General features: G+C 38.7%; 1 protein-coding gene across 1 annotated transcript; it reads right to left on the reverse strand.

Annotated features, from left to right (window-relative positions):
- Positions 1–106: 106 nt before the first annotated feature.
- Positions 107–9928, reverse strand: LOC120301263 (ovochymase-2-like). The gene is made up of 5 exons (XM_039328257.1): positions 9872–9928; positions 2764–2935; positions 2375–2619; positions 1797–1936; positions 107–1336 (listed from the first exon to the last, which is right to left on the reverse strand). Exons 2-5 carry the CDS (start codon positions 2916–2918, stop codon positions 497–499), a joined length of 1380 nt encoding a protein of 459 aa, XP_039184191.1. The 5' UTR covers positions 2919–2935; positions 9872–9928; the 3' UTR covers positions 107–496.
- Between the last annotated feature and the right edge of the window lie 2657 nt (positions 9929–12585).

Raw genomic sequence — 12585 nt, forward strand, 5'->3', positions numbered from 1 at the left:
TGGTTATTAAATTCCCTCAATATTTAATTTCAAATGATATCCATTCCTTTAAATATATTATGTGTACCTGACTTTTTCAAAAAATTGTTCTGTTGACTTAGTTTCCTGTTCACAGTTCTTTTCAAACGTTATTGGTTCGGTCATATTGGTAACTTTCTTTCACAGAGAGAATGGCTAAGCCATTGTGCTATACTAGAAACATTTTATTTTAAACCCATTATAGAAAAAGAAAAAAAAAGAGAACAAAAAGAAATAAATGATTGATTAGCCTGATGTCCTGTGACGTTTATGTTCCTGGACGTCCAATACCTTCATTATCCGTTCCTGGTTCCCCTCTCATTCTTGTGGGGATTCTCCTGATCAAGGCAATTCTGCGCCCACCTCACCGCACTCAATTTCAGAGCTGTCTGCTCAGAAATGAGGATGGGAGACTGTGGCTATGCTGAGTGGGGCAATTCATGCCAGAAATTGAAACCTCCTGTTTACTCCTTGGCAACTATGGTTCAGCTATCGCAATATGAACAGGTAAACCTTCATTGACATCTGTTGCAGTAGTGGATAGTGGAAGCTCCATAGGAGTGGTCTCTAAAGGTGGCAAAGGCGTAGGTGGCAACGTTATACTTGTTTGTGTGACAGAATGTGGTTCAGCTGTGAAAGGTAATAACTTTTTGGGGAAAGATTTTCCATGGGTTTCTTGTCGGACCGCTGTAATAGTTAGATGTTTTGGCTCTCTAGTGTTCCAAAAGGGCTGTTTTGTCGTGGGCATGTCAACACTTTCTTTGCGTGTAGAAGAGATTACATATTGAGACTGGTGTGCTTTTGTAGATATTGCAGATAAAGGCTCTGTAAGTTTAGAAGAGATTTTAGATGGTACTTTTGTAATTGTTGTAGAGATCCTTTGAGTGACAAAAGATATTACAGGTGATGTCTGTTCTGTTGTTGCTTTTACATTCTCAGGCTTTTCAGTTTGGGGAAGGAACTGCCTTGATATTGTAGATGTTTCGTTATTGTAGGCTTTTGTAAGGGGTACATATTTGGCCACTGGTAGTGATATGGTTGTTTGAGAAATTGGGGCTGCTGTTGATACTTGCTGAGTTGCTGGAAGTGTCTTGATCATTGTTTTGGATGTGATCGATACACCTGGAGTAGCTAAAGGTAATTCTTGCTGAAGAGGATTTTCTAGGGAACCCTCTTGCCTTAGCCATTTTAAGTGGGTTAAAAGCTGGGCAGCCAAAATAGGACCAGAACAATTGTATAAACTCTGGCTCACAATGCCCATCACTTCCCATTTTGATATAGCTGGGTCACTGCAGATCACTGGAGTACCTACAGGCACCTGCAGCAGAAGAGAAAGACAGCATGAAAATCAACTGGGTAACTCAAAGAGAGCCTAAAATACTTGCACTGGTGTGCTTTTTTTTGCTGGTGGGTTGGCTATCCAGCTGAGATTTTTAATGACACTGTTGTAGTAGGGATGGGCTCAGCCAGCGTAACAGGCTTCTGACACATCCAATGAGTTCTAAAAATAGATTTTCTTGGTTAGCTAATCCAAATTTTTCCAGCAAAGTTTCAGAACCTTAAAATGTTAGAAACGCAGAAACTATTCTGAAAACAGATTGAAAAGGCTTTATTCCCCCTTTGAAACAGTAAAATTCAGATTTTAATTATGTGGACAAATAAGTGGGTCTTGGGAGGGATATTATTTCAATGACCTTCATACTTAAAATAGTCAAGGAAAGAAAAGGGAAAATTTCTTCATCCACAGATTTGACCCTTAGTCCACTTACATAGGTTACCTTGCAATCTGCATGCCTAGGAGGTTTTTTTCTTTCAACACACAAGTTCCGTTCATTTGTAGATCCAGGCCAGTGCTTGGAACACTCTAAGACACTCAGACTCTCCACAATGGTTATCTTTAACAACAACTTTGTGGTTTCTACAGAGAGGGAGAAAAGATCCTCAGCTATCTGAACTGTTATGCTATGTCAAGGTTTCCTGCAATGCTTCTTTTTTCTTAATATATTTATGATTATATATGTGCAATATAATTCTTTAAATATTGGTGCTCTTTTTTATTTTTAAATTATCAAATTCTGCAAAAGCTACTTATCCTCTTTTCTGGTTTTTGCCCATATTTTCAAATATTTTCAAAGCAGCAAGAAGGATAAACAGTCCCTAAAAATAATATTGATTTCGGGTCAAATACTAGCTGCTATGCTTATCCAATAATTCTTTGCAGCTATGCCAAATACACTGAATTCTGCCCTTAGTTAGTTGGTTTTTAAAATAACCTGAAGATATTTGTACTTGTGGCATTGATCCTAACACATTTTTCTGAGGTCCAAAAACCCAAATGGAATGCTCCCAAACTCACCATTATTACTTTGCTCCAAAATCCTGCATTCCTCTGTTACGTCATAAGGTTTTTTTTCCTTGGGGATACAAGCTGGCCACATGTCTCGCCTTCTTAAATCAACTGGCTGACCAAGCAAGATTAGTCCCAGGTCATTATTGGGTGCCGTATTCCAAGAACTGAAGCCCCGATGTAGCAGAAATTGGCTCACTGTATTGGTGGAGAAACGCCCATGAGATCCAGTCAATTCTACTTGGCTCGGATTCCTATAAGACATACATAGCATGAGCTAATCAAGTATGCTCAGAGGCAGGACTTTCCCATAGCATGGAAATTGTTTGGTATTATATTCCCCGGTATGCCAATCATTCCTGAAAGGAAAAAGAGTTCCAATTTCTTCCATTACTCACATCAATAGGAAGCAGTTGGCTGCCGTCAAGACCCACCAACTGCTCAGGATAACTCCCTGGCATCTCCTGCCATTGCCATAGATGTTCACAAGCCACGGTATTTCTGAGCTGTTATTATGTTCCGATTGTTCCTCTTTGTCTGATTTGGTTTGCATATGCTGAAGATCACAAACTGTAGGAGACCAGTAGATTATTGTAGGAAACTCTAATCTAAATATCTTATCTGTGCAATATAACATACTCTTCAGTGATGGTAAGCTTTAGTTCTGGTCACAGAGCTAACAAGTTTACCAAAACTAGAATTAGTGAAGAGATTATTCACTCACCAATATCCAGACAATTAAGGGAATAAATAGGAGAACTTCATATAATTCTTTAATAAAAAATAAGAAAATCAAAATAAGGGTCTGGAAACAGAATTCCAGATTCTATATAATATTATTAATAATAGTAACAGTAGTACATGAGGAGGATAAGAATAATAACATAATCATGGATAAAAATGTCAAATCAAGTCTGAAGATCTGGCTAACTGTGTGATGAACCATAATAGACCCCCATTGAGGCACTACCTTGATATGGTTGTGGGACTTGTGTGCTCTGAGAGAGATGAAAGCTATACCAGAGGTTGAACCATATTGGAGAGATCTCACCATATTGGAGCCAGATGAAGAGAGTCTCTCCCATAAAAAATATGGAGACATAATTTACAAAATGCATACAAAAATGCCTTAGTCATCACCCAGGTCAACAAGAACCTCGCTAGGTGTGGAGTTCCTTGACATCTGGTAAAAATGGGCTATAGGACTCAGGACTGTTGGCTGAGCAACCAGGGCCAGCAGCTGCAAGATTTCTGGAAGGAAAGAGGTTTTACCCATTGCAAATCTACAAAGATTGAAAACAAAGAGGTTACAGATCATATCCCACAAGAAGAGGATTTTTGAAATGAATGCACTAGTCCTGGAAAAAAACTACAAAAATCAGAAATAATAGAAGGGAGGCTAGCAGATCAACATTAATTTATCATACGTAATAAAGTATTCACAGAAACAGAACTGGAAGAACTGCAAAGGTCTACCCAGGACAAAGAAAACGAAGCCTCCAGAGAAGTAACTCAGCCTGTTGAGACAAACCAGGGGGGATTGGCAGTAGAAGCTGCCAGCACAGCTATTGAATATTTTTCATTTGGAAACCAGGCATCCTCTCTTCTGCCTCAGAAAGAACACAGCCCCTAACTAAAGAAGTAGAAAAATTGAAACAAAGAACAACTGAGCATCTAGAACGGCAATAGAAAACAATAGAATAAGGTTGCTTGCATTGAAGCTTGTTCTAAAGAAAAAGCTAGCATAAGTATTAACGGAACAGAATAACAGAGTTGGAAAGGACCTTGGAGATCTTCTAGTCCAACCCCCTTCTCAAGTTGCAGACCCTATACCATTTCAGACAAATGGCTGTCCAATCTCTTCTTAAAAAACTCCAGTGTTGGAGTACCCACAACGTCTGGAGGCAAGTCTTTCCACTGATTAATTGTTCCAACTGTCAGGAAATTTCATTTCCTTCATTGATTCATTGGTACCTGACAGATATCATTTACCTCAAATATTATGGGTTATTGTTTAATTGCTGGGTGTTTTTAATCTTTGCATACTGCCCAGTGTCACTTCAGTGAAATGGGCAGCTACATAAATTATCTAAACAAAAAACCAAAAAGCCTTACCTATTATATCATTGTCTCAGAGTAGCCATGTCTACTCTGTCATGCTCAAGACTATGCACCCCTAGGAAGTCAATTAAAGAAGCAGAAAACAATATAATACATGAAAGTTCACACTGAGGGGATTAGGCTAGCATTTGAATCCCAGGCTAGTCTTAATGATCTATGAAATGGCCATGAAATTTAGCTGCATCTCTTAAAGCTTTATATTCCAAAAGCATTGTGTATGTTTGGGATAACCTTCTAATTGGCCCTTTGAAAATATTGAAATTGCTTTTTTCTCCTTCCTGTTTTTTCTTAAATTATTTGAAGATCAGAGTTTTTGCAGAATGTGACATTTCTTGAGAATATGGATATGGGATATGTAAAAAGCTATGAATAAGTGCAATTTTGAAGGATACTTTTTCAAACAGACCTTCAAATATTGATAATTTTCAGCTCAAAGGGTAGTGAGCATAACAAAGCTTCTGTTTTAATACAGAATTGAAGTGCTTAGCCAGAATAACTGCAAATGCTTAATAATGAATTATGCCAACACTGTATTTATTTGCATCATCCTTTCATACTTGATTATCATAAGCACCAGCTCACTGCAAGAAACAAACCAACTAATGCAGTTATAACTGAATACCTGGGATACAAAATCAACAAAGAAGAGAAAAAAAGCCAAACAGTGTACCACCAAAATAGAAGATCAGGTTGGAAAATAAGATCAGCAAGCTGAGATCAGATGAAAGAAAAGAACTGAAGAACAAGAAGATCAAAGAATACTGATCAAGAAATATCACCTAGAAATGAGGAAGATCGAGGAAGCACTGGAACTAATAAAGCAGCAAATAACAGCTATAGCCAAGAACATCAGCAGATACAAAGCTCAAAATGAAAATTATAGGCAGAAACTTCCATTTCAATCCAATTAGAAATATTTCTACCAATCTATCAATGGAGAGACTGCATTAAATCAGTCAAAACCTGACAAGGATGAAACATGCTTTTCTGGGCACAGATATGGGATAACCCAAAGAAATGCAATATGAGTGCAGCTTAGTTAAAGTAGGTGAATAAGAATAAAAAAGAAGTTGAAATGAAAGAACTTGTAATAACAGAAGAAATGGGAGAGAAAAAAAAGGAAGGATGATCAACAAATGGTCAGCACCAATTGAAGATAAATTACTTGAATTTTGGTTGAAATATCTTACTGGTCTATATTTACTCCTTGCCAAGCAATTAACACATACTGTAAGGAGGTGAGATTGAAGAGTGGTAACATCTGGCAAAATCTACCTGATAATGAAAGATCCAGCAAAAAGGGTAGCAGCAGACAACTACAGGCCAATTACCTGCTTACCAACAACTTTCAAATTGCTAACTGGTGTTGTAGTTTATGGAGTTCAACAACATCTAGTTGAAACAAGTTCTTTCCACCTGAGTAGAAAAGAAACCACCCAAACAGCAGAGGAACAAAAGATCAAGAATATTTGAAGGACAGTGAGGAAGATGCACTGAAGCTACTAGTATACCATGAAGGCTTACCGAGTACTGAAGTGTTAGGTTTTTGGTTTATTTAGGATGGTTGTTTATTTTTTCAAACACAAGTCTATTGAAAAACTACTCACACCAACCTAGTGCTCCACTACCAAAATAACAACCCAACTTCCCATAAGAGAAGCTGTTTCCATTGCACAAACACATTGCAACAACTCTGAACATCAGAAAAAAGAATCAGAGCATCTATACAAGATCTTCTAACAAAATGGATACCCATGCAACTTTATCAAAAAGTGCCTGACTACTCAGTCTACAATAGCTCAACCAATACAAGCAGTGGAAAGGATAACATTGCCATATATCAAAAATATCTCAGAAACCACCAAGAGACCATTATAACCACATGGAATCACTGTAGCACACAAACTAAAGCCCTCCAAAGCATCCTAAGTAAACCATATAAGGACTGTAACAGCCATTATGTAAGACAGGGGTGTCAAACTCGCAACGTCACATGATGTGTCGCGATGTATCGTGACTTTTTTGCCATTGCCGGCAATGGGGTGAGTGCAGTTTCGCTATGATGCATCCAGCCTGAGGGCCAGCAGTTTGACATCCCTGATGTAAGACAAACAGGCAGAAGACTAGCAGAACACATCCTTGAACATCAACTAGTAGTCAAAATATGATGAAAACTTCTTAATTTCACAACCCATGGACAGACTCAACCATAGTTTCAACTAGGAAACTCTCAGCAACCTAGATCCAGCCAAGTCCCAAAACACCAGAGAATTCCTGGAGGTTTGGCACTCAGACAAACCATCAACAGGCACAGAGATAAACAACATTTACATACCACTCAAAAGTGATAGTCAAAGAACACAAAAGGAAACAAAGAAACTAAAATACCTCCTCATCAGCAATCAACACCCATATAAGCAGAGAATAACCCCAACAACAATAATAATAATAGTATAATAAAGTTGGAAGGGACCTTGGAGGTCATCTAGTCCAACCCCCTGCTCAGGCAGGAAACCCTATACCATTTCAGACAATCTAGACCAACAGTCAAGAAGTAAACAATACCTCAGTCAAGGAATACCAACACAGACAAACAAGTTAACAGTAAGCAACAACCTAATCAAGCAACAACTAAGAAAACTCCCACCAATATAGACAGGGCAGTTGTTACGTGAGTCCTTGACTTATGACAACAATTAAACCCAAAATTTCTGTTGCTAAGTAAGGCAGTAGTTAAGCAAATTATATCCCATTTTATGACCTTTTTGTCACATTTGCGAAGCAGATCACTGAAGTTGTTAAGTGAATCATGCAGTCATGAAATGAATCTGGCTTTTTCCATTGACTTTTCTGGTTGGAGGCTGGCTGGAAAGATTACTAATAGTGATCATATGACCATGGAACAGTATAACTCTACTAAATAAATGCAAGTTGCTAAGCACCCAAATTTTGATTATGTGACCATGGGAATGCTGCAACAGTTGTGTGAAAAATGATCATGTCATCTTAAACAGTCACTAAACCAGGGCTTTTCAACCAGTGGTACGGGTACCACCTGTGGTACATTGGCACCTGGCAGGTGGTATGCGACCATCCTAGAAAAGTGGTAGCGGGGGAGGGGAATGAGCTAAACCGGTGGCAGCACTGCACAAGCCTGAGCGAGAGATGGCTGGAGCTGCAGGGCTGTCAGCGCTCAGCGGAAGTGCCAGGTTCAATATTGCTTTCCAGCTGATCGGTGCTTCGGGACTGTCAGGGCTCAGCGGAATGCCAGGATCAGCGCTAGGCTCCAGCTGGAGCTCGGCACTGATCCTAATGCTTCTGCTGAGCCCTGAAGAAGCACCAATCAGCTGGAAAGCAGCATTGATCCTGGTACTTCTGCTGAGCCCAGAAGAAGCGCTGATCAGCTGAAATGTTGTAGCATCTCCAGGTTGTTGTGATTTACATTCAGATGCTTGACAACTGATTCATATTTATGACGGTCACAGTGTCCCAGGGTCATGTGAAGTGACCAAAACTTGCTGCAACCATCCAGCAGACGGGGAATAAAAACCAAATACCCCCCCCACCCCACCCCCACTGCCAATCCTCAACAGAAATGCTCACAACAATGAAAACCTTGGACAGGAGGAAGAGCGCGGCCGGGTGGGCAGGCAGGTGTCTTGCTCAGTTGTGGCTTGGGGGGCACTTTTTTCAGTGCCATTGTAACTTCGAACAGTCACTAAGCGAACTGTTGTAAGTCAAGGACTAACTGTACTTTATCACTTTTTTTCCCTTTTGGGGGGGAGGGTGTCATCAAGCTTTTGACACTTTGCTAGGTGACTGGTGGTACTCGGATGTTGCCATATCCTAAAAGTGGTACAATGGGTGAAAAAGTTGAAAAGCCCTGATCTAGAGAAATGTGTTACTTAATAATAAATTGGAGTAAAATCACAAACGATAATGGAATTGAAATAATGAATGCCCAAACTATCAGGAGTCATCAGGATAAAGCCTCCAAGTATCTGGGCATTTTACAGTTGGATAATATCAAGCACGGAGAAATTAAAAATGTGATTACTAAAGAATAGATCCAAACAGTGAGAAAAGTGCTAAACCTCGACTATACCTATGATACCATACACTGCTGGAAATATTAAGAGGACTCAAGCTGAACTGGACCAGAAAACAAGAAAACAGATAACTATTCACTATGCATTACATCCTGTACTGATATTAATTAATTATATCTATCCCACAGAAACAGAGGCAAAGGTTTACTTCAAGTCAAACAAACTATCAAAGAAGAAAAGCATGCCTGGCTGATTACATAAAAGACAGCCAAAAACAAGCATTGATGCAATTTAAAAATTATTGAATGTGCAGGAAACAAAACATGAATATCAAAATAATGTAATAAAAACAAGAACAGCATGATGGCAAGGAAAAGTAATATATGGTCAGTTTTTACAAAAGTGTGAGGCGAAAGTGGATAAAGCTAAAACCTGGCAATGGTAAGGGCTCATAAGTGGAATATTAAAAAAAAGAAACTGAAGACTTGATTTTGGCTGCTCAAAAGCAAGCTATTAAAACTAATGCAATCAAGGCCAGAATTGAAAAAAATCATCAAATGATTCAAAGCTCAGATTGTGCCAAGAGGCAGAAGAAACAGGAGATCATATACTTAGCTCATGCAAGAAGTTGCACAAACTGATTATAAACAAGAAAACACAGCCATCAAAAATGATTAGCTGGAACATCTGTAAAAATTATCATGTGCCAGTTCTAAAAAGTTGTAGGAATATAGAGTTTAAAAAGTGGTCAAAAATGAGCAGGTCAAAATATTGTGGAATTTCTGAACACCAATAACCGAGATCTAACAGTGTTAAAAAAGAAGAAATAATAGGAGATAATAGCATTGAACACAAAGAATTGGAAAAGATCACAAATGATCAAGATCTGAAAATCAAAATTGAAAGATTATGGCATAAACTGGCTATGGTGGTCCCAGTGGTTATCAGCATACTGCGTACCATACCAAAAAATCTTGGATGGCATTTAGAAAATCTGCATTGAAAAAATTTCCATCTGTCCATTACAGAAGGCCCCATTGCTTGGATCTCCACATATCCTATGCCACTAGATTATAATATTCTAGGTTCTTGGGAAGAACTCAGTGCATATGAAGACCAACATTAACTAAAGAATTGGGAGCTGTGAATTTACATTGTTGAGTATGTAATAATATAGTTCTAACTTCTAAATAATATATTGTTTCTTGAGTCTTCCAACTTAAATATATCACTTAACTCAAAAAATATTAATATTGAGGTTGCCTAGACCTCTCTCTCAGTCCGCCCTAAGAGGGATTAGGACTCAAGTCTACTACATTGGCTTGTTGTTGCTTACAGTGGGAAGAGGAAGAGGAAGACAGAAGTAGCTGGAAGATAACATACAGCCTGAATAGATGCCCTATCTTCATTTCTGTGGCTAAGGCCACTGAGAGAGAACCTAAGATATCCAGGATGGAACTTTTGAACTCACAAAAGGCTAATCTGTGACCTCAGCACATAAAGCTCTAATGTCATGGCAGATAGCCTTCAGTATTACTGGTACCAACTCTTCTGATAATCCTTAGTCCTAAACTACCATAATTTGCATGCACATTTATTTCAAAGATGCTTCTATTACCAGCACAAGTGTTCTATATGTGTACTGTAAATGTAGTGCTGTGATAAAGTGACATTGTTGCACTATTAAAAATTGCAGATAGAAATGATATTTTATGACATTTGATAATTTAGCCTTTAAATGGCCTTTACCATTTAAAAGAAGGCTTAGCTGGCATTATTGCTACATGAATACAATAGTTTGTAATTTATTGGAATTTGTAATTTATTGGAACACTAGCAATAGAAAACAATCCAACCAGTGTCTTAAACTTCAAAAAAGCTGACTTTAACAAGCTCAGAAAGAACCTAGGAAAGATCCCATGCATGAAAATCCTAAAGGAGAAAACAACCCAAGAAGCGTGGGAAACTCTGAAAAATGTGATCATAAAAGCCCATACCACCACAAAACCACCCAAAAAGAAAAACAAGAAATTCAAGAAGAAACCAGCATGGCTGCACAAAGTTCTCTCTGACAAATTGAAAGACAAAAAGGACAAATACAAAAAATGGAAAGAGGGGCACATAACTAAGGCCGATTATCAACAGACAACCAGAACATGCAAGGATGAAATCAAGAAAGCAAAGACTCAGAATGGACGAAGACTTGCAACAAAAATCAAGGATAATAGAAAAAAATTCTTCCAACATATTAACAAGAAAAAAGTCAAGGAAACTGTAGATCCACTAAAGAGAGAATATGGCAAGGAAATAACGGGCAACAGGGAGAAAGCAGAGCTGCTTAATTCATACTTTGTATCAGTCTTCACACAAAAAGAAACTATAACCCAACATACCAAAACAACCACTGCAAAAGACAAACTAGAAACAAAAATTAAAATAAGCAAGAAAATGATAAGAGAACATCTATCTGACCTTGACGAGTATAAATCACCGGGACCCGACAGATTACATCCCAGAGTTCTGATGAAGCTGGCAGATGTTATCTCAGAAATGGGCTGATGTGGTTCCCATCTTCAAGAAAGGGAAAAAAACAGATCCAGGAAACTACAGACCAATCAGTTTAACATCAATACCTGGGAAGATCCTAGAAAAGATGATCAAAAAACAGATCTGTGAACAACTAGAAGCAAACAAAGCTATAACTAGTAGCCAGCATGGGTTTGTTAAAAACAGATCATGCCAAACCAATCTTATTTCATTCATCGATAAAGTGACTAAACTAGTAGACCAGCGAAATGCTGTGGACGTAGTATACTTAGATTTCAGTAAGGCATCTGATAAAATGGACCACAACCTACTCCTTGGTAAGCTACAAAAAGGTGGAATAGACAACATCACCACCAGATGTATCTGTAGCTGGCTTGCAAACTGTTCTCAATGAGTATTCCTCAATGGCACTACATCCACATGGAGAGAAGTAAGCAGTGGGGTACACAAGGTTCCGTCTTAGGTCCAGTACTCTTCAATATCTTCATAAATGACTTAGATGAGTGAATTGAAGGGGAACTCATCAAATTTGCAGATGACACCAAACTGTCAGGAGTAGCCAACTCCCCAGAAGACAAACTCTGAGCAATAGAGCAACTAAGATGATCAAAGGCCTGGAGATTAAAACATATGAAGAACGGCTGCGGGACTTGGAGACATGATAGCAGTATTCCAGTATTTGAGGGCTGCCACAAATAAGAGGGGGTCACATTATTCACCAAAGCACCAGAGGGAAGGACAAGAAACAATGGGTGGAAACTGATCAAAGAGAGAAGCAACCTGAAATTAAGAAGAAACTTCCTGACAGTGAGGAAAATTAACCAGTGGAACAGCTTGCCTCCAGAAATCGTGGGCGCTCCATTACTGGAGATTTTGAAGAAGAGACTAGACCAGACATGTCAAATTCGCGATGTCATGTGAAGTCGCACAATGTATCGGGACGGTTTTACCATTGCCGGCAATGGGGTGGGTGCAGCTTCCGGATGACGCATACAGCCCATGGGCCGGCAGTTTGACACCCCTGGACTAGAAAGTCACTTGTTTGAGATGGTACAGGTTCTCCTGCTTGAGCAGGGGGCTCAACTAGAAGACCTCCAAGGTCCTTTCCAGCTCTATTCTAGTCTAGTTTCAAATTAGCATGCTAATTCAGAGTTGAGCAACTCTGAGCAGAAGTCTGGATGGAGAAGCTTATTTACAAATATTGCTAATTCTCTTATGGGATTGATAGACAATAAAAGGATTAAAAAAACCCACTCTATTTCAATGGACAGAACAGAAAAGAAAAGAAAGCATGGTGGTATGTGGTTTGACAAAAGCAGCAAATTACATTATTTTGGTCATTATGAAACAAATCTCTCATAATTATGAGTTGATATCTCATATTCACACTCTAAATGCAGTGGATATTACACTGTATGGTAAATCATTTGATTATTGAAAGCAATTGTATTTTTTAAAAAATGCAGGCAGTTTAGTGCAGATTCTCCCCACCATTACCTGAAA

This window comes from Crotalus tigris, unplaced genomic scaffold (genome assembly GCF_016545835.1).
Source record: "Crotalus tigris isolate CLP2741 ecotype Arizona unplaced genomic scaffold, ASM1654583v1 scf7180000024375.2447938, whole genome shotgun sequence".
In the NCBI taxonomy this organism is placed as follows: domain Eukaryota; kingdom Metazoa; phylum Chordata; class Lepidosauria; order Squamata; family Viperidae; genus Crotalus; species Crotalus tigris.